This window comes from Morone saxatilis, unplaced genomic scaffold (genome assembly GCF_004916995.1).
Source record: "Morone saxatilis isolate NCDOM2014 unplaced genomic scaffold, NCSU_SB_2.0 Contig3, whole genome shotgun sequence".
Taxonomy (NCBI): domain Eukaryota; kingdom Metazoa; phylum Chordata; class Actinopteri; family Moronidae; genus Morone; species Morone saxatilis.
Window position 1 is genome coordinate 8,966,906 of NW_023339873.1, and position 22,159 is coordinate 8,989,064.

The following is a 22,159-nucleotide window of genomic DNA, read 5'->3' on the forward strand; positions in this document are numbered from 1 at the left end:
TTCGAGAATTCCCTCAGTACACTCTTGAAACTTTCTTGGTTGACTGCCAGCTCCTCTGTACACTTTGATGCCCCTCCTTTCCCTTCCTTTCACAGTGCATTGCCTTTCATTGTAAAACAGGAAATGTCCCTGTACAACCCCTTAGCATCACTCCATCTTACTAGCTACATTTTCAGTTGTAAATCCCATCAAATATTTTATATTGAAAAAGCCAGCTAAATGGAGATGCTCAACATTGTTTCTATTCTGGTTGGACTCCTGTTTTACACTGAATTTGGCTACAAATGAAACTCAACAGTCTGAAGTGGCTTCCCCCACCCTTTTATAATAACAATGTGTATGGCAGCTGCCGCCATCCTTTTTTCCTTTGTCCTAGCTTGTCCACAAGGTAGATGAGGAAAGGAAGCCACTTTAAACTGTTAGAGATGAAGCAATACTTCATGGTGAAAGGTTCTCTTCCCAGAAGAGGTGATTGTTTCCCTTCACTGCTGCTGTCATGGAGTGGTTTAGTGATAGTCTGTGTGGTGGTAGAGGTTAAGCATATGTTTGCTTTGCTGTTGAGGGGTTTCATTTGAGGATCTGCAAAGATAAATGGAAACGTGTGACAGAGGTAACTGTATGCAATCTTGTCTCTCACCTCAGGTTCCTCGGACATGAGCTTTATTCTTTTATCGGGCTAAAAAAAAACAATGTCCCTCTGTTATCCCAAATTTAACTGGTGCCCTTTACTCCCACACTTCTGTTCCCTGTGAGAAACTCTTTTTCCAAACCCTTCTTGTCCTTCTTGTTCCTTAAGAGGCAGCCATTTCTTTTCACACTGGTTCACACTCACAGTGAACAGGTCTCAGCTAAGGGGCAATAACTGCTTGGCTTTACATTACCCTGGGGTCATGCTTGTCCAATGAAGAAATTAGCTACAGAGGCCCAACTTAACTCCAACATGTGACACACAAACAGACATGATGTACAGTATATCTTGTTTTATTAATTTACATGGAAGGAGAGACAGCAAACCTTTTGGATTTCCTGTTAAATGTCGTGTTTACTCCAGTGGATTACCAAGGAATGTCTAGTAAATGTCAAAATAGTAAAGGATAAATGAGAAGAAAAGATGCACTTGTCTGACAAGTGTTTCCCTGCTAATTTTTCATCTCCTCTATGAAAGGAACGTACAGTATGTATAAAAGATTGTGTAAAAAAAGTGTAAGGTTCTCCGTGTACTCCTTCAAGCACAATAGTAATACAATAATAACATTTCTTCTAGCATTTCATTTTGCATTATTTGTGGGACTATGTTTTTACAAGTTTCAAGCTAGCAAAAAAAGTAATCTGGAACATTTTATTTTTCCAAGTACTTTACTCCGTTCTTAAGGGTTTTAATCCCCAGATTGGTTCAGAGCTGTACAAAGAGCCATGACTGTACACTAAACCTACGCCAAAGCCTTCCACCAATTTCATCCAGATGAACTTGACTGCATAGGACATTTAAAGGACATGCTGCAGAGACATAAATAACTCTCTCAAGTCAACCAGTTTCATTTATCGCTCTCAGCTTCTGGAGCAAATAGTGTCTCCTCTCTAGCCATACCTCTGCTCTTACTTGCTCTAGTCACTGCATTACACTTTGAAGCAACAACACAAAGAAAAATTTAACTGAAAGTGATGTGAATTTATATATCAGCGATATAAAATGTCTTCAGTCTGATGATATGGAAGCAGGACAGACAAGCAAGAGCTGAAATATGCAATCGTGGTTTGTGGAAGTTTGATGTGTTTTTCTTTCCAACTGCAGATCAATGCTCCAAAGTGCATTTGATTGAGCTGTGTGAATAGATCGATTATAGACTTTTTTTTGTATTGCATTTAAGATGAATTCTTACAATGTCTTTAACCTCTCTCCCTTTGTACTTACCCTGAAATTGAATTAACTACATTTGTGTTGGTGAACCTTTTTTTTCTTCGCCCGTTTCCCTGATTTTGTTTCCCTTCTCTTTTGACCCCCTCCCCACACCATCTGCCTTCCTCACTTTCTTCTGTCTACTCATTCATTCACTCACTCCTGTCTCTCTGCCCCCCTACAGCCATCCACAGTCTGAAGCTGAGTCGGACCCATGTGGATTGGCACAGCGTGGATGAGGTATACCTCTACAGCGATGCCACCACTTCCAAAATTGCACGCACCGTCACCCAGAAACTGGGCTTCTCCAAAGGTCTGTAATTTACACACTGTCATTATCCTTCTATTTAATAAGGTGGACAAACAGTTCCCTGATCATACTGTACATGTGTTCGTATTGAATTCTTTTAAAAACCACTGTTAGAACATTCTTAAATAATTAGCTAAAACAGTTTTGCTCTCACTACTAGCGACTGGATTACTGTACATATCACTACTACAATAAAAAAAAGGATTTTAAAACCAAGAATGGTACAATTTATAATACACTGATGATAGAGCATAAAATTACGTTTTGTATTGAACCACATTTACATTACACTTACTAATATAAAAAAATCAACAATTTGCTGTAAAAATATACCTTTTTGCTATTCTTTCTGTGAAGCTAAACATTAGCTCAAACAAGACTAAGTGATGGTTTGAGCCTAAATGCCGATGTTAGCGTGCTAATGTGATGCTAATGACAATGTTAACGTGCGGCTGTTTAGCAGGTAATTATTACCATGTTCGCCATCTTAGTTTTGTGTGTTAGCATGCTAACAGTTGCTAATTAGCAGTACAGTTGAAGCTGATGGGAATGTGTTTAGTTTAGCATAAACCAAAATACTGGAAAATTTAGATTTTTGACCTAGTAAACATCATCCTGAGGGCAGCATAAATGTCTTTACCAAATGTCATAACAATCTATCCAATAATTAAAGATATTTAGCTAAAAAGACAAAAAAAATGTCAACCTCATGGTGACACTAGAAGAAATGTTAAGGGGTCATCAAAGTCATTAGAGTTTTTCCTGTAGGCGCCATGAATGTCTGTACAAAATTTCATAGCAATCCATACAAGTTGTTGAGATATTTCAGCTGGACTAAAGTGGTGGACCAATCAATAATAGACCAAGATTGGGATCTACTGTTATTCAACAGTTCTTTAAACAGGCTAGCAAAAGTTCAGTGCCTTAACTGGATTAGCCCAGAAAACCACACAGTGTCCATCTGCTATCCTATGTTTGATCAGATGACTCGTAGTGTAACTGAAAAGGTGGCAACTGCAGTTTGACCCCATGTCCGATGTATGATCGGCATGGATGACTCTAATCTGATCTACAGTCTCCCAGTTCTGCGCAACATTTTCATCTCCTGCTCGCAGATTAGAAGAGGAGCCATTGGCACTGGTTATCTCAATCTCCCCATGACACACAGATGCTCAGTGAGGGGAAATCTCCTTAGTGCTATCCAGACAGCAGCAAAGTCCATTGGCTCCTATCACCTTGCCGCACAGCACATGACTGGACTAGACTATAGCTTCTAAATTAGGACACACACTCAACCCTCTAGGCACATTACAACAACAGAGTGTCGGGCCACAGCAGGACTTCGTGTCTCACCTACTGGCCTCTTTGGACTCACGTGTGACAGCACGTTACTTAAACACCATCACATAGATATTTTTAACGTTATAGTGAACAGAGTGGAAATATATATACATTCAGCAATACGGTATAGAATATTTCATTTTAAACAGTACAAAAATCACCAGCAAATAGCTAGCTACAATAAGTAATTGTCCAACCTTGTCCCCTCTCCTTTTCCAGCCTCCAGCAGTGGAACACGGCTCCATCGGGGTTATGTTGAGGAGGCCTCACCTGAGGACAGACCCCCTCAGACTACACACATTGTCTTTGTGGTCCATGGGATTGGACAGAAGATGGACCAGGGACGCATTATTAAAAACACTGGAATGTGAGTTTTTAAAAGGATGATTTTGATTGATGATTTGCTTGTATGCATGCTTGTTTTATGTTATTAAGAGCACAGAGTCTTTCACTTACCTGTACCATTAGCATTTGTAAAGGTGATAAAGCAGGTTTAAATTTATTCACACACTAATCAAATCCAGTCTTAATTAAGAAAAATCTCACTGGGAAGATGTGATGTTTGAATTGCCATAAAGTTTGTTTGTTCCTTTTGTCTTCTTTTCCTCACGCAGTCTGTCACACACACTTCTCATTCTGTCTCACTGTCCTCACTTTTTTCCTTCTTTTAACCGTTTACCTCTGTAACAACACAGACACAAAAGCATGATAATATCTTGTTCCTTCAAATGTTTATAAATGTGCTATAGCATTGTGTGTTCACTGGCCTCCTGACTAAGTTTATATTGAATGTATTGTTCAGTAACTGATGGGGGGTGGTTGTTTCAGATGTCGACCAGTCTGACAGGTTCTTGTGATCCCAGATAGCTTTTTCGTTCAGCACAAAGGCCAAGTATTTATGGCATGCACAACTACAGTCTGTACAGAAAAATGTTGTTACTGTTGATTACCTATTAACAGCTGTTTATGCATTTGCAACACTGCACCTGCTGTCTTTCTATTTGTTTTCTTCCCCTCTTCTCTCCATCATTCTCACTCTCTTTGTCTTTTCCTGCTGTTCACTTACTTTACACTTTGTATTGTTAAAATGCCTTCAGTGCGGAGGCCAAGAAAGCACAGTGCACCCAATCTCTAGAAAACACAAGTAAACAGGGGAGCATATTTGCCTAAATAGCATTTAATGAGGCTCTACGGTACAAGCAAATACAGAAACGGGGCAATACGTATGTAGCACAACATAAGGGAAATATATGTGGACAACATAAAACACTTCTACATCCTAATATTGTGTAAAAATCTCGATGAATTGTATATATCCAATCAACTCTGACTTGATTATGTTTTGAGCAGCGCAAACAAAACTACATTTCCTCCCATTTTATTGGTGTCCTGCCACAACTTCCCACTCAACGATTCTTTAACCAGCCTGTCGACTTCTTTTCGTCTTTTTAGGCTTAATGTTACAATGAGGAACATTATTAGTCAACAATAGCCATTTGTGTAGCGGCTACAATGGGGAAGTTATAAGAAGAAACCTGATTAAGCAAATTAGCGCAGTGTCCTTGCCTTTTTCAGAGTGATACTTTACTCGCTACAGCTGGGCAGCTCATCAGTGTTGAGGCTGTTGATCAGTTTTGGATTGTTACTAAAGCTAGGCCCAGTCCTTTTTGTTTTTGTGTCTCTGTGTGTGTCATGGTCTGTGTAAAGACATATCTGACGCAAAATGGCACCACTGTTCTGGCCCTGGATCATGAGCATTACGGGCAATAGTACAGAACATGCAGACCAGAGCCATGTGTGCCTCTGTGTTACAAAGTTATCGTCGGGCCACTGCTCACGGCTTAGGCCAGCTAAGCAGGTAAAGTAGACCAAGTCAAGCTGCAAAGCACTTTAAGCCTCACTACAAGCTCCCTGTGGATTACAGCGTAGACGCTTTCATCAAGAAGAGGAAAGATCACCCTGACATGTCTAGCCAGCTCCTTGTTTTGTTTTTTGTTTAGAACCTAAATCAGATTCCGATGCGTGCCTTCCTGGGTGTCACCAGCAGCAGTGAAAAAGGAAATTGTGCGGGGGTTTAGGGCTTTATTATTATGCTCTAAATCAAAAACTTTTTAAAGCCTATTTTAGCTAAACTTACTATGTCAAAGCTCACTGCCCAATTGATGCCAACCTAAAAGATAGGGAATTTGTGTGGGTGCAGCACAGAAAGTTCCGTAATGCGGCACTCAACCCACCGGGCATTTGAGTTCCCCTGCAGAAACACTAGCCTGCAGATAGTCCCGTCAAACCCTGCATTAGGTGCCCCATTCACAGACCAGTCACCTAAAAGCCTCTCTCAGCCTCCACTTACCCATGTCAACACTCTACCTCACCCTCACTCTCTTTGTGTATTTAGTGTTTCCTGCGAGCTAATGCTGCCCCATATAGGACTATTAGCATTGCAGCCATTGTGTGTGTGTGCTGCGTGAGGGAAGCTGCTGCATCAGTGAGCAGCAAAATGGGCGTCATTCTTCTCTTCCCAACAGTTATTAAAGACTGTGAGAGAAAGTGTGCAAACACAGACTCACTAGTCAGTCTGTAGCAGGGCCAGCTATACGTAGAGGACGTTACTCATCCACTCAGTAACTGTCATTATAAAACACTGCTGCCCCGACAATGTGAGGATGACATTGTTTCTAAATCGAGCACTGTCACAGCACTGCTATCGTTGAATGTTTTAGCGTATCGGTCAACATATACCCAAACACACTCTGAGGTAACGAAGTGCGCAGGGTTCCCCTCATGTACTGCATGTGCTTTATTGTGTCAATTCAGGCTGAGGGAGGGTGTGAGGAAGATGGAAGAGAAGCACTTTTCAGAGCACAATGATGAGCATGTTGAGTTCCTGCCTGTCGAGTGGCGCTCCAAACTTACACTGGATGGAGGTTAGTGTGTATTTGAGACTGTGCATGAGCATGCATGTGTTTAAGTTTGTTTATCATTGCCTCTGTTCATGGTGGACATGTCTAAATTGGTCCCATATGTCAGTCTTTCCTATCCTATTGATAGCCAGAGTCATCCCTTATAGATAAACAGGTAGCTAACCATGACCTTATGACTGTCCTAACCATGGTCACTGTGATGTGTGATGTACAGTAGGTTAAGATGTATAATTAATTGAACAGGTATCGAGGAGGGTGGTGAGATCAGAGGTCATGGGCTCTCCAACTATTCACTGTGTTAATAAAGAAGATTTTATAGGTGTACCTCTTAGAGTGGCCACTGAGTGTATGAATACAGCCACCATTGTGTGTCATAAATCTCTTTTTTTATACTGCGATATCGGTGCTTTGATTCCGTAGATACGGTAGACTCAATAACACCGGACAAAGTGAGAGGACTGAGAGATCTACTCAACAGCAGTGCCATGGACATCATGTACTACAACAGCCCCCTTTACAGGGATGAGGTGAGAGTCGCACACTTCCAGAAACCAGAAAAGAGTTCTCTGTACACTATTTCTCCTTATAACCTCTCCACTCCCCGTTTCTCCAGATTACCAAAGGCCTAACACAGGAGCTAAACAGACTGTACACACTGTTCTGCTCGCGCAACCCTGAGTTTGAGGAGAGGGGAGGCAAAGTGTCCGTTGTGTCTCACTCCCTCGGCTGTGTCATCACCTATGACATCATGACAGGATGGGATCCTGTGCGCTTCTGTCTGCAGGAGCATCACGCTGTGGAGAAGGAGCTGGACCTGCGCTGGATGTCCTACGAAGAGAGGCACGTTTTAGAGCAGCTACGGACCACAAGGACGAGGTAGACTTTGCTAATGTAGATTTTCACTGACTCCTAGCTTGGCCTTGGGGACACCATGTATAGCTGTAAGGATCCCCAAGAGATTTTTGGGTAGTAGTGAGTTTGCTCAGCAACAGAATACTGGTATATACTATACCAGAATACTGAGGTGACTGGAGGTGAAATTTGGACTTCCTTTAGACAATTTTCTCTCAATATGAACAAACTGATACAAGCTATTCATCTCATGCTCCATTTTCAGGAGGCAAGTGGTGTTTTTCCTGTTTTGTGAGGCAGCAGGGTATTGTGATGCCTCATGAACAAATGGAAAGGAAGAGGCCCTGTGTGTGCAATATCATTTAGTGTGCGCGCCATTAGCTTAGATCAACAAACTTGTTTTCCAGCAGCTTCTTGTTTGATGACTGGCTTAAGGACAGATCTGTTGATGATGGCAGAATCAGTATGTTTGTCTAGGTAGCTTGAGGTTACAGTAGTACTTTAAAGTGTTCTTTTCCTTTTCTCGTTCATGAACATTATGTCCCTTTGTGCTTCTAACAGGTTACGAGAGCTGGAAAATCAACTCCTCACACTGGAAGCCTCTAAACCCTCAGCACCCCCAGCCCTCAAATTTAAGGTAAGATGCTCCATTATGTGAAGGTACCCTACACGTGTGTACCATTACAATATGACAATCAATAAATATTAGTGTTTTTAGCTGTTTTATTGCAGAATATTTCTTAAAAAGACCAAACAACTTAAGTTAGCGCAACACAAAATGTCATGATATAACCGAGGTGATTACACCCTTGGCCTCTGTAGCATTGCTGTTCACAACATTGCACCAATGCTATCTGTGTCAGTAGACTACTTTTTAGGACATTTATATCACCTTTGCACCTTTTGCCTCTCAGGTGGAAAACTTCTTCTGCATGGGTTCTCCTCTGGCGGTCTTCTTGGCCCTGAGGGGGATCCGCCCTGGTACCAGCTGCCACCAGGACCACATCCTGCCCACCGCCATCTGCAGCAGGCTCTTCAATGTCTTCCACCCCACAGACCCTGTGGTTAGTCTCCCTTGATTTACCCCAGCCTGTTACAGATGCTCTCTCTCACTCAGGGTTATGACAGCAAATCAAGATTTCCTTTTTGTCTTTGATTTTTCTTAATTCGTGTCGACTTGGCCCACACACATTTAGGGTGTGATTTATGAGTAGGAATTTGATGTTTTCACTGGACTGGATTAGCTGTGCAAATAGAAACCAGACCGTTGCAACTCACTCAGATTTGTTAATTAAAAATGTGCACTATACATATTTAACTTGAAATAGTAAAGTAATTTATCTGTACTCTAAGCTAACTTATAGTACAGCTTCAGTACAGATTGATGGGTAAATCATTTTATAAGGTGTGCGGTTTAGACTTGTTCTATATGCAAATTGTCCTAAGATTTGTTGTTGAGGTTGTCCTTTTTATGATTTGCCTCTATACACACATAAAAAAACTGCATTGAATTTAATTAAATTAATGGACGTTTTATGACTCTGTTCAGGCCTACAGACTGGAGCCCCTCATCCTCAAACATTACAGCAATATTGCACCTGTTCAGATACACTGGTAAGAATCTTACATCTTATAACACTTTATCCCTTGTACACACACAGAATGTTTTCAGAGTATGTACAGTGTGTTCTGAATGTTTGTGTTATCCTCTCTCTGTCAGGTGTAGCGCCACTAACCCCACATCCTACGAGGAGGTCCGGCCTACCTTCCTGAACCCAGTCAAAGACCCAACATCTGACACTGAGAGCATCCCCAGCCCGAGCACTTCTCCCGTCCTTGCACGCAGGAACTATGGAGAGTCCATCACCAATCTGGGCAAAGCCAGTATACTGGGTAAGACTACCATCACTTTTCCATTTGTGGTCTAAACTTAGCTCTGACGGTTTACATGACTAGAACATTCTTTTACAAAATCGTATTTACAGTACCTGACAGTTTTTAGGACTCTAGAACAGTTTTCTGTATATGATTGTTATGATGATTACTATATACCAGTCCAGAAGAGTTGTAAAATTGTTGAATAAAACCAAAATAGTTAGAATATTTAACTACTTACAAATGTGGCAGATAGGCTACTATAGTGAAAAGCATCTGAGGGGGAGAATAAAGGAGTAAATATTCTCTTTTTAATAACATCTGTCACCATTTGCTTTTAAAACTGCCATAGGGAAATATTATGAGGTCTGACAGCACCCAGAGAAAGAGCGGAGTGCATTAAATTTCACTCTGGAGATAGTTCTTATTCCATAGGTGAAATTCTTTCTCTCTTGAGATTCAATATTTGAAGTAATGTGAGATGCTTTGAAAACAGCATTATTTCAACAGTGCCATCATGTGGACAGATGGAGAACAAGCTTATACACTTTGCTTCCCCTATAGTCTGAAATTGATTGAATTAAAGAATTAAAAAAAACTGAAAGAAAAGCATTACTACAATTCTTTTTTTCTTGGTCTGAACCACATCCCACCCAGCATTATCTCTTTTTTCCTCTCTCTCTCTCTCTCTCTCTCTCTCTCCCTCTCTCCCCCTTCCACACTCAATGTAGGAGCGGCGAGCATAGGGAAGGGCATTGGAGGCATATTCTTCTCACGTTTCTCCCGCTCCAACAGCCAGCCCTCGGTGTCTTTAGGGCTTGATGGAGGGACAAACACTGAGGAAGAGGAGCAGAAGCGGACAGAAAGCCAGTCAGCATACGGACTCTCCACCATGATTCGACCCACCTCGCCCACTACTGACACATCATGTTAGTTCATTTAACCAACAGTCACTGAGAAAGTCTCACACGTGCTGGTGGGCTGGGAGGGTATTATAATGTCTCTGTTTCTGTCTTACAGTGGAGCTGGAGCGGCGCATCGACTTTGAGCTCCGAGAGGGTCTGGTGGAGAGTCGCTACTGGTCAGCGGTGACCTCACATACAGGTTACTGGTGCTCACATGACATAGCACTCTTCCTGTTGACCTTCATATACAAGCAGAGGACAACCTCCTCTGACCTGGCAGAAGAGCCAGACTGAGGCAGCACATTTGTTACAACACAAACACACTTGAATGGTGTCTTATAACCTTGAAGGGTTGCGTCATCTTCTTGACAAGACACAAAAATACACTTCATTCATTTATTGTTCATGCACACAAACTGCTCACATACACTAATCATCTCCTGTAGCTCCCTGTGATCCAGCTCTTTTAACAATTGGGAGTCATTACTGACAAACTGACTTAATTCCAAGATGTGCATTTTGTGTCTCTTTTTGTGTAGTTTGTACACAATTGTGCACCCTAAGGGTGACAGTGTTGGACTATGAACCCCTAAGGAGGTGCACCGTTTGCCAGTATGACCACAACCTACATATAAACATGGAATATGAGATTAATGAGTTTGATGTCTAGGAGTCTGTTACACCCAGAAGAAGAGAGTTCTAACTTCATCCACAAGTCTTCAACCTTAAACAGATGCAGCCAGTTGATAAAGTGTCCATACTTTTTCTGTTAATCAATGCTTAAATCCAGCCTCTCTCCCGCAGACTCACTCTGAAGCCTTGTGACATTGTGCTTGATCCTCAGTCACCGAGGCTTCAAGCTCTGTGTCTGTGCTTTTTAACTTTTTTTTTTTTTTTACATGGAGGAGAGAGAAATATAATTGTCAACAAATAGCAGTTTTATCTTTGAATTAAACCTTTAGCTACTACATCTAAAAAAAACTTAATGCTAACAAGCAAAAGCCATGCCTTTCAAAATTAGCCAAATAATATTCCTCATACAGAATATTTCTGTTCAGTTTTTCTTGAAAACCTAGGGCATTATCCCTTTAATAATGTTTTGAAAGTACAAAGAAAGACATAGCAAACATGCTATTTTCAGTTTGTTTTTCTTCCGCTGTTATTTATTTTTTTATGTTGGCCTCTTTTTAACATTGTTTTACTCTTGACATAGATGGATAGATGCACCAAATAAAACATGAGCAAAGCTCCACTTTTATATGCTACACAGTCAACTAAAACAGAATTTCCTTTTGTGTTTAGTTTTTTGCAAAAACTATTATTGTCAAAGTATCAGAGAGAAAATGTCTCTTACTAATACAACTTCCACAGCTGAACATCAACACATTTACATAAAGAGGTTTACAACCACAAGAGGCTTGCATCATGACATGCATATCTTTGCTCTTAAGCAAGGGCCGGACATGTACAGTTATTTTCTTACTCCTAGTTTATGTCTAAAAAACTCTTGATGATGTCATTTACAAGACAAGAGGTCATTTAAAACTAATTTCCATTTCCATTCTTCTATATTAAGGATATGTTATGGAGAGAACTTTCTGTGTTATATCTTTATATTGATATCCAAATTAAATCAGTGGTACTAGATGTATTTTTTCTTAAAAAAAAAGAGAGAAATATTTTTCCTAGCAATTTTCAGGCTCTGGATAGAAAACCTGGTTCCCATGATGGGGAAAATGGGATTGAACTTGCGGCCAAATAACATTTATGTGTCTAGCTTATCAGCTGCTCGGCATTAGTAATGACCTAGGGTTAAAGTAGCTTATTTTTTATTTAGAGGCTTTTGTGATAAATTGCACGCAAAAGTTAATTGTATCTCTTTTGCCTTTCTTTGTGACCAATTCACACTATCCCCTTTTTGAGCAATGGATATGTCAGCTTGTCTTTTTATTTATGTGAAAAAAGGGTTTCTTTAGTCTTTTCAGCAACTAAACATGTATCGTTGCCTAACTGACACTACTTGCAAATCTACTCCCAAAATGAAAACAAATGTCAACAACTGAAGGCAGCAAATCATAATTTTGGTCCTTTTTTGTTGTTGTTTTTTGCTGCTTATCATGACTCTTGCCTTGGTTTGTCCGAGCAGTTCTAAGAAAAGCTACCCCAGTAATGATTGATCCTATGCCTGTCAAATCAGATCCTAAAAAAAAACACCCACTAACAATTATGGAGAAGTTAGAAAAGTACTCCCTTTGCATGGTGTCATACTAATAGTTAATGGGTGTTGGAACAAGAAGTCATTGCAGAGTGCCAACACACATCTAAGAAACTGCTTTGTGTTCTTTATTGAGTAGAAAACCACTTATGATTGTTTATGGATTTCTAATAAAATCATTTGCAATGGATGAAGAAATGGAATTACCCTCAAATTTATGTTTATGGGGTTAGTTACATGTGACAGACTTGATTATTGTCAGTGTCAAATTTACTTTGTGTTCTACTTGTTGTAACATCATAGTTATCAAGGAGAATATTTTAATTTGCCGTGGCGCAAGCTGCTGCTTTCAGAGTTCCACACAATCAAGGGCTGTTGTTGACTGGTCCACCACTGAATGGAATCCATTTATTGTTTTTTTTAATGTCTGTGTTATATATGCAAAGGCCTACTGACTGGAAAACAGGCTGCCTGTCGGATGACTACCTGGTAGTAGTATGGAAGCAGGGACAAATAAGGGAGAGTGATTGCCCATTGATCAGCTATGAATTGCATGGAAATGAAGTAGAAAGCAGCCCATTGTTGATTATATATATTAATTTTGCTGAGCATGTTGTACATTGCAGCAATAGATACAGAAAGCAGTTCTAACACGCCACTTGGATGGCAGGCATGCAATTTATCTTGGAGACCTTAGACGTGTAATGCAAAATACAAGGATGTGGTCCATTGTTGCTGTCACTCACTGTGTGTGTGGGTGTAGACACAGCAAATGTGTAGAAGTGTGGACAGGCCATCACAACAATAACAACAATGTTCCTGTCAATGTTTGCGATTTGGCTGTTTCCAAAATGTATGTGAAATTTTTACATTTTCCATTCTAGCAACTCTTGATTCAAGCACAGATTTTCAACTGTAGCCACTCTGCTTGCTAAAAAAAAAAAAAAAACTTTGTCAAGATATATTGTACTTTTGAGTATGTGACCATTTAATGCACAGCATTTTGAATGACAGTATATTTTTCTTGTTAAAGGCACCATAAGCATCAGGGAAATGTCTGCTGTTACATGTTTTGTAGATTCAACACTGTCGTTGACTCCAGTTTGAAGCCATTATTAAGTAAAAGAGTTAAAAAGCTGTCACAGATCTGTCGTCAGTCTTATTCCGAGGTTAATAAGAAAGGGCCTGCAGCCACATGTAATCAGTCACTGGGTGAGAAAGAGAAATAAGAGTTGAAATTTATCATGGGTGTATTGAATGAAATGTGTTCAATTTGTGTCTGGCACCACTGTCGCTCTAACTTTGAATGGAAGTGTTTTGTCTGTCCTTAGAGCTGTGCAATAACCCATGCCTGTAATGGATTCTAACTGCCATCCAAAGCACTGTATTTATTTGATTTTATTAAAGCATTTCTATTTGGATACAATGTCTACTTCTTCTTAATCTAACATGGAAAAAATATTAAATTTGGGAATCTGTTTGTGGTTTCGCGTAGGAGGAGGAGGTTGACATTTACAGAAGAAGATGGTCTCGTTGCTCATTTCCAGACAGGACAATAGAGCTATTTGTTCGTCTGAAGCTCGGATCAGATTCTTTCCAAGGCACCCCCTGATGTGAATAACAAAGCTGACTTATAGATCGTGAATGGGCGGCATTGTAATCCACTAGCAGTCGTGGCTTCCACATGAGTTACTAGCGCTTTAATGCAGTTAAGCAACATCTGCAGAGGCAAGGCTCACAGATGGGAGCAGTTAGAACAGAGGTGATGCTCATAAATAATGCATTTTGCCCTGCTGTTCTGCATTCGGCCAGAAGAGGTCAGTCATCTATAGGTAATACTGGAACAAAGACCTCTATTGACCATCTGTTGTCTTGTGCCCTTTCTCCTTTCCTGTTTCCATTTATTGCCCTTAGCTAATTGAGCTATTTACAGTTAATGCTCTTATTCATAATTGTGTGACTTTATTAATTATGTTTTTAGGTTTGTAAGATTATGTTAAATTGGCATAGAAACATAAAAACCTTTACCTTTACCACTCAAATGTCACACCAAATGCTGAAAAAAGTATATCATTTTTGTTAAAGGTGACTCGTGCAGACAGTGTAAACCTCTTGAAGCTGTCCCCCTCACACCCTCCACCTTTCTGCCTCCTACTTTATCCCCTTCACCTCCTCGTCCACATCCACAGCCAAGCCAAGCTCCCTATCTGATTCTCCTGCTCCGCATCTGACTGACTCAAATGTTTACTCTGCAATTAAAACACAGCCTATAAAAGGCAACGGGTCGGGTGCCAGATGCCGACAAGGGGGTCAGAGCTGCAGGGAGAGTTTATAAATCGCTTTGATGCCGACTGTAGTCTGAAGGCCCAGATTCCTGAGCTGGAGGATTGGAGCTGAGTGAGTTCATGGGGGCCCGAGCCAGAAACACGGATGATTCATGGGTTTTTACTGCAGACCACTTGGAGAGTGTCTGTTGGGGTGTGTATTGTGCTTTGGAAAAGAGAGGAGACAGCAACCTTTCTCTGTCCTTTTTTTTTTCCCCCCCTGAACTTGTCAATGTGTGATCATTTATTTGAATGTACGTATGAAATGTTATTACTCATCTGCAGCAGTGAAGACGTGAGCAACAACCTGCAGACAATAATATCCTCCGAAAAAAGAAAGCTGATCTGCACACACTGATGACAAGCTATTGCATTCTTTTATAGTGATCCCATGCATGCTGTCATCACACATACTGATGACGACGTCCCATTGCAGTTTTGAATTTGGTGCACAGGGAAAATAAAGACATTAAACAACCGATGATGACCTTAATAAGATTATTTTTTCATAGTTACAGGGCTATATTGGGAGACAACTGCAGACAGTTTTAGATGTCTAAAGTGTATTAGCAAATGAACGTAAACTGTTATTGAGTTTCTGTAATTCATTGAGTTCCTGATAATGACTCACCGTGTGTGAGAGATAAATATAGTGTGTACATGCAGGAGAAAATGTGAAATTAGGTGAAATAACATATATATATTTAAGTAACTTAGCAATTTGGAAACACTGGTACTTTACCTTCCATATGTATTTAGTGAAGTGTTTTTTTTCCCCCATTATATGTCAGAGGTCATTGCTGCACTTTTTATTACTTGTCTGCAGCTCTGTGTATTTGTTACACTCCAGAATAAGATTTTATATTAGCTATAATAATGAAATATAATGTATATCTTTACTTTTAAACCCCAAAGAGTATGTGAAGTAGTACATACCTCTGCGTGGGACAGCTGCAACATCACCATAAAAATGCACCTTGGATATATGTGATGTGTCAGGAATTAAAGTAGATATCTGTGTACCTTGGCTAATTTCTACACTTCACAGTCTTCCACTGGGGCTTTTTCAGTCTGAACGAATGATTCTACACTGAAAGCAAAAATGCAGAAACCCTTTAAGGACATATTAAAACTGTAAAAGTGACAAAAAACAAAATGTCTTGTTATTCTTTGCTCTTACTCTCGGGGCTAAAGACCCAAAGATCCCTGGATGCTGCTGCAGGGCTGAGCAGCACTATTGCCATAAAAGGCAGCTTGAGATCTTAACTGCATGTCCGTTATGCTCGACACAAACGATTGAATTTGTACTCTGGAGTGTTGCAGTTTGACAAAATTCTTATTCTGATCACATACTGTATTTCTGAGATTTAATCGTATCTTATATTGTATTATATTTTACAAAGCCAGTGGTACAGACACCAAAATCGCAGGAATACCTGATTGTTTTTGTTTGTTTTTTGTCTTTAGTCGACTATAGAGGTGGAAGGTTTTGTCAGTCATCTCTTTAAATTATGTCAAAAGGTAAATATTATACCTTTTTTTATTACTTGTCTGCGCCTGTATTTAGTAGTTAAGCACTAGAATAAGATTTAATATTAAATCAAATGATGAAATATTAAACCCCTTACAAGTATGATGAGAAGTAATATACAAAAAAGAAAAAGGAAAAGAAAAATCACAAGAACAACTTGTTTTTCTTGTATTTAGTGAATTACATAACTGGACAATGTGTCCCATTATTGTTGACAGTTTTAAAAATGTGTTAAAGCTGAACACCAAAACCAAATTATCTGGACTAATAATGGCAAGAAGCATTGTATTTGTACAAAGTGGCCCCTTATGATGAACATAAAAGGTCAAAAAAGGGAGAATTAACCCAAGATTGACTCCCACAGGTCCTGAGTGTGTGTAAATGTGTGTGTGTGTGTGTGTGTGTGTGAGGGGGGGACCAGTAGGCGACCAGAAAAGCTCCCAGTATGAAAGGAAAAGTGGGATTGGAGCAGTGACGTTATCCGCTGCTGGAAAGAGGGAGGGAGAAAGAGGGACGGCTGGACTCCATTAAGCCGAAGCCTGCAGGAAAACTGTTTGGGATACTTCTCTTCTTCAGCGAGTTCTCCGGGGGATTTCTTTCTGTTTTTTATTGCCTCAAAAAAGACTTTATACATGATTTAAAGAGGGGGGACCTGTTCTGTACCGTGTAGTCGACTCTTTTAGTGTGTTTTCGTCTTTGTGAAAGGTGAGTTAAATGCTTCGTCCTCAAAGCTTTGCCCTGTTCGCCGCTATGAAATATGAAAACGTTTTGTACTTTTTTTTTGTTGTTGTCGTCGTACCGCTTCTGCCACATTTAACCCACCGCTTCAATTAACATGTCTTTTTTAGCTAAGTTGAGCTAGTTTGTTTGCTTTTTTATTGACACACTTTTCTATTGAACTTACTCCTTTTTAACGACCGACTGGGCGAGTGTGCATGCAGCCGGGGAAGCTGTTGTACGGACTGCGCTTACATAATTAAACCCCTCCGCCTATTTGTAAGAGTGGCCTTTACCGTTATTTTTAACAGGTGAACCGGCACATATTGCGGAGGTAAAAAGCCGTAGGTCCTTATTGAACTTGTAGCCACGGGCCTGTAAGTCTTTGTTGGGCCGTGTTCATTGATTAAAGGGCTGTTTTGATAGCCAGACCACTCTCTTGCTGGACAAGTTGACACCAAAGAATGACAGATACAGGCTATAATGTAACTTTTTGGCAACGACTTCACATGACAAAGGCGCGCCTTAGTTCCCGGCGAGGAGCCCCGAGGAGAGACACGGAGATGAGCAAACAGATTTTGTTTCGCCTCCATCCCTCTCTAAATAATCCCTCATGGTCAAATGTTCGTTAACGAGCTAAAATCGCCTCATCTGTTACCACTAGTTTGGTCATAACAGTGTGCCGTTGCTGGAAGAATGAATGCTAAAGTAGAAGTAGAAATAGCAGAATGAAAACTCCCATTATAGGCATAATGCAGTCAGGATTGTACTGGATCTGCAGCAAAGTATATTTAAAATAACGTATTGTGTGTGTATTTATAAGTATCAAAGTACTCTCAATGAAGGATGACCCCTGTTAGGAAGGCATATGCTCTATCACAGTATATGTAATGTATATCATCATATGGATACATATCTTTATATCAATGCAAAACCAGTTGAAATGGAAGTTTTATGGATAAAGATGGAATTGTCTGTCCAGTGTATTGAATGCCGTAAAAAAATTGTACTAGATCTACAATAGTGTCTATTATTTTGTTTTGTACTGATACATATTCAAACCTCCAGTGTCTAACACAAGCTTCCTAATATAAATCTGTGTTGGCACACATTACCCCTATGACATCACAATGACACCATCAGGGTTACTTTTTCCGACATTGGAAAACTCTTCCAGAGCAACAAAAGATATTATGCAACTGTTGTTTTAGTCTGAGTAGCACCAATCATGACTAGTCAAGTGACTTTGATGTGCGATAAGGACTGCTACCACGGTATAGCATGATTGTATGGCAAAATATATTGATGCTTTTATGTGTAAACACTAATCTTAATCTGAAAGGTTACAGCTACAGTGAATGCAATGGCATATGTATGCATAGTTTCCCTGTTATAGAAGCATATACTTAGAAATCAAAGTACTCAAGTGAAGTACTGTGGTCAAGAACAGTACTCACGTAAATCCACTAATTTAAAAAAAACAAGACCTTGCATTCATGGGCCGTGCACCACATTTGACACAAGTTCACCTTCTCCCTACCTGACTGTGGGTCTGCTTGGCAGGATGGCGCTGGACGGGATCCGGATGCCCGATGGCTGCTACGCCGACGGGACGTGGGAACTGAAGATGCATGTCACCGACCTCCACAGGGACGTGTCGCTGAGGGTCACTGGGGAAATCCACATCGGCGGAGTCATGCTGAAACTCGTGGAGAAACTAGGTATGCATTGTGCCACTGTCACGCAGGGGTCAGAGCGCTTCATCAAGGCTTATCTAAAGTGTAATAAACAGGCTTGAGTGTAGTCTTAATTGACTAATTTTGACACATGATAGAGATGATGGCAATCCACCATGAGTCTGCTGATTTAAGATGCATTCCTTTTTTATATAGAGTTGATGTGCTTGGCGGTAATGAAAGCCCCTTTCTTTGATCTTTACCCTGTAAAATCTTTTTATAACAGACTTTCTGTGTGTCAATGGATGACTTGTGTTATCTGTTCATATTTGTTGGGCAATAAATACCTCCAAATAGTTACCGTTCTGAGAAGTGAGATTTCTAAGTAAACCATTCTTGTACACCAACGTACAAACAGTTTCTGAGTACTGGCCAACAGACGTTCTCCAATTTTGTCAGGTCAGGCATACTCAAAAGTATGTTTTCTGCTAGAAACACTGAGACAAAATGTATTAAATCAGAGGTTGTGGAGAAGCTATTTGGAGATAATAGTGATCCTGTCTTGTGTAATACATTTTCTAATTGTGCAGGCTACTTAATGAGTTTGTTTCTTTGACCTTTATTGCACGACCCCTCCCCAAACTCCTGTTTTACGTTTTGTAGACTTGCCTTTCAGGGGTTAATATTCCTCTTTGTTACCCTGCAGTGTATATGGGTCAGTAACCCAAGGTATAAAGAAACCATACACAGCTTCCCTCCCCCCACTGTATCATGCACTGTTCTGAAACTGCAGTTACGCACTTGACAAGTTTGGGTGCAAGTAAGCATAGGAGTCCTCTGTTCCAGTCACTTGAACACTGCCCTGTTTCATGGAGGCTGGAGAAAGTTCAGCGCTGGTGGCAGCGTGACTTGGGAGTGACAGTGTGTTGTGTGTCGATGGTGCTTGAATGCTCAGCATTCCTGCAGCGCCTCCAAGGTTTTATTCCCTGCCCATGGTCCTGTTTTTAGCTCTCCTGTTAGAGCTCCACATAATTGAGGTCTTTGTTCCCTGTGGTTGTCTGTGCTGTGCAGCATCTATGCTAGGCGAGTGCAGTGTTACCGTGTGTGGGACGACATGAATTCACTGGTCCTCCCACCCCAACTCCACTCAAGGCGCAGCCTTATCCATTGTTTGAGTTGTGTTCGCGCTTTTTGTTTAAGGTCTGGTTGAAGGGTAGGACTTTTCTTGATGTGACACCTTCTCTGTGGTGTAGTGTGGGCTAAGTCTTTCTGGATGTTCTGGATGTTTTTGTCATTAAAGTTGGATACATGAGGTATAACAATACATTTGTCATTGACTTTTATTGTTATAGAAATAAAAATTGGCCACGTGTTTGACACTGTATCAGTTGGATTAAGGTTGTTTCAACAACCATATTTTTGTGATGGAAGTTGGCTGCACACCATTTCCTAATTTCTGTTTTCATTTTCTTAAGGATGTAGCTGTTTTGCTGATGACTTGTTGTTTTTTATCTGTTCAGAATTCCGGAGGCTTGAGGTCTTGCCATCCACAGTTGACAGTAGTTTTGATTTGTTGAACATGGATGGCTGTTGGTTGTTGTTGCGCCAAATTAAAATAACAGGACGTGGGTGTGCATGGTTGTTTGGGCCACTATCGTAATTTCACCCTTGATTACCATTTTAAAACATTTAAATCCCCTCTACATTATCATACTACTACCACCATTATTGCAGTTAAATTAGCTAACTGAAGCATGTTTAAAGGTAATAGGCCCTCTAAGAGCAGAACTCTTGCAGTGAGATTAAACACTGCTGGGTGAGTGTATTTGTGCCTCTTGACTGGTTTCACAGAGTGAGTGTGGGGACATTTCATTTAATTGCCGTCTCCCTCCTACCCTGAGTCAACAGGTTGTTTTGCATTGTAATCATTAACGGTTTTTCCACATGGGCACACACTGCAACAGACTGTACACTTGTTAGCTCACACACAGTATTTTGTGCTTGGAAGAGGCAATGTAGATATGTTTTCAATGGTCCAGAAAATATACATTTTCTTAATGGTCATTTGGAACAGTTTAGACCAAGATCTAGGTTGAAATTTGTAAGAAATAATATCTTAAACTTGATTTTTCAATGAAGACTTTCTTGTGAAGACCAAGACTATGTATTATTGTGTTGGCGTACAATCTGAGGTGAGAGAAGTTAATGAGTTACGTTATGAGATTAAGAACAACTGTAAGCAAACTGTTCTCATGTGACTTACTTTTTTGCCAGTAACCTGTTTGTGTACTACCGAGCTCTCACTGGGGACAGTGCTGCACAGTCCTGACGGAACACCTCTTAAGTGCTGTCACATACCCGCCGTTGGATTTGCTGATTGCCTGGCTGTGGTGGTTATACATAGATAAAGCACACGTGCAGATGTACATGCACGTATACATGCTGCTGTGAGAAGGGACACGTAAGTGTTTTTGGCAGGCAATGCGTCAGTCTCACATTGAAAGCACATCCAATGACAAATCTCTCTCTGTCCTCTTTCTGTCTCTCAGTCTCTCGCACTCCAAAATGAAGGACCTCTTGTGATTCAGTAATTGCTTTCCACGAGGCTGCCAGTGCTGTGGGATTTTTTTTTTTCTGTCATAAACATTTGTCGCTGTTTGTAGCTTTTAGAAGCAGTTTGTGTGAAAATGTGCCAACGTCTGCAGTCTTCCATACGATGGCCAGTGTTCTCATTAGTAGTACTCGTGCATGTGTTTCCACACGTGAGCGGGGTTGGGGGCTGGTGTCAGTGGGTGTGTTTCGCTCACATGTATCATGCTTCATCTTTCAACTCTTCCCGCGAGCTGCAGGTCTCTCGTCCACATCGCAAGCTCAAATGGCCTTCGATAATGGATTAAATAGACAAATGCCAGGAAGGCACTTAGCTATTGATCACAGTAGCGAATGCTGCTTCCATTTCCCCTGCAGCCGTCCAGGAGAGCAGTATTTAAAGCCAGCTGATTGACCACCCCCCGGTCCCCTGCTCGTGTAATCCTTTCATCCTCCCGCTTACCATCACTGCTGCTTTCTCCGACTTTGTTTATGTTTTCCAAAAGTGCTGCCCTCCTCTCTAAAAGCTCATTTTGTGCCATTTAGAAGGGAAAACAAATATTGCACAAACAACATTAGCTGGCGGGAGTTTTATTGGATTTAAAGGGATTGTTCCCAAGTTATCTAGCTTTGAAGGCTGGCAAACTGTTGCTTACAGTAAGCACTAAAAGTAAGCTCACATAAATGCATTGCTATTTTGCACACGTTAATGAATTTCACTTGAATTTCCCTCGGGATAAATAAAGTATCTATCTATCTGTCTTATCTGTCTATCTGTTAAAGGTGGAAAGGACAGTGATAATGGTGTACTCCATGCCCCTAAAGTCAGACCTATAGATAGGAATAACACATTAAAACTAAGTCTTGGAGTAAGTAGCATTAACTAGCACCCATAAAGGATTGGTGAGAGTGTTGCTACACTTCCACTCCTGGAGGTACCCTGGTTGTATTGGCTCTGCTTCGCCTCACAAAAGACAGCTGAGGGTAGAGGGACTGGATGGAGAAG

At 40.6% G+C, this 22,159-nt stretch overlaps 2 protein-coding genes across 6 annotated transcripts in view; both read left to right on the forward strand.

Annotated features, from left to right (window-relative positions):
* The window catches only part of ddhd1a (DDHD domain containing 1a), a 22,663-nt gene extending 8,924 nt beyond the window's left edge, over positions 1-13,739 (forward strand). For both annotated transcript variants that reach the window (XM_035673811.1, XM_035673810.1), the window contains 11 exons: positions 2,082-2,210; positions 3,768-3,915; positions 6,363-6,472; positions 6,890-6,996; positions 7,083-7,345; positions 7,883-7,958; positions 8,236-8,385; positions 8,871-8,935; positions 9,042-9,214; positions 9,928-10,125; positions 10,217-13,739. In XM_035673811.1, coding sequence (XP_035529704.1) covers positions 2,082-2,210; positions 3,768-3,915; positions 6,363-6,472; positions 6,890-6,996; positions 7,083-7,345; positions 7,883-7,958; positions 8,236-8,385; positions 8,871-8,935; positions 9,042-9,214; positions 9,928-10,125; positions 10,217-10,395 — 1,598 coding nt within the window. In that variant the 3' untranslated portion in view covers positions 10,396-13,739. The remainder of the gene's footprint in view (positions 1-2,081; positions 2,211-3,767; positions 3,916-6,362; positions 6,473-6,889; positions 6,997-7,082; positions 7,346-7,882; positions 7,959-8,235; positions 8,386-8,870; positions 8,936-9,041; positions 9,215-9,927; positions 10,126-10,216) is intronic.
* A 2,915-nt stretch (positions 13,740-16,654) lies between these two features.
* fermt2 (fermitin family member 2) overlaps positions 16,655-22,159 on the forward strand; it is a 40,602-nt gene continuing 35,097 nt past the window's right edge. For all 4 annotated transcript variants that reach the window (XM_035673529.1, XM_035673531.1, XM_035673532.1 and 1 more), the window contains exons 1-2: positions 16,655-16,876; positions 18,452-18,609. In XM_035673529.1, coding sequence (XP_035529422.1) covers positions 18,453-18,609 — 157 coding nt within the window. In that variant the 5' untranslated portion in view covers positions 16,655-16,876; position 18,452. The remainder of the gene's footprint in view (positions 16,877-18,451; positions 18,610-22,159) is intronic.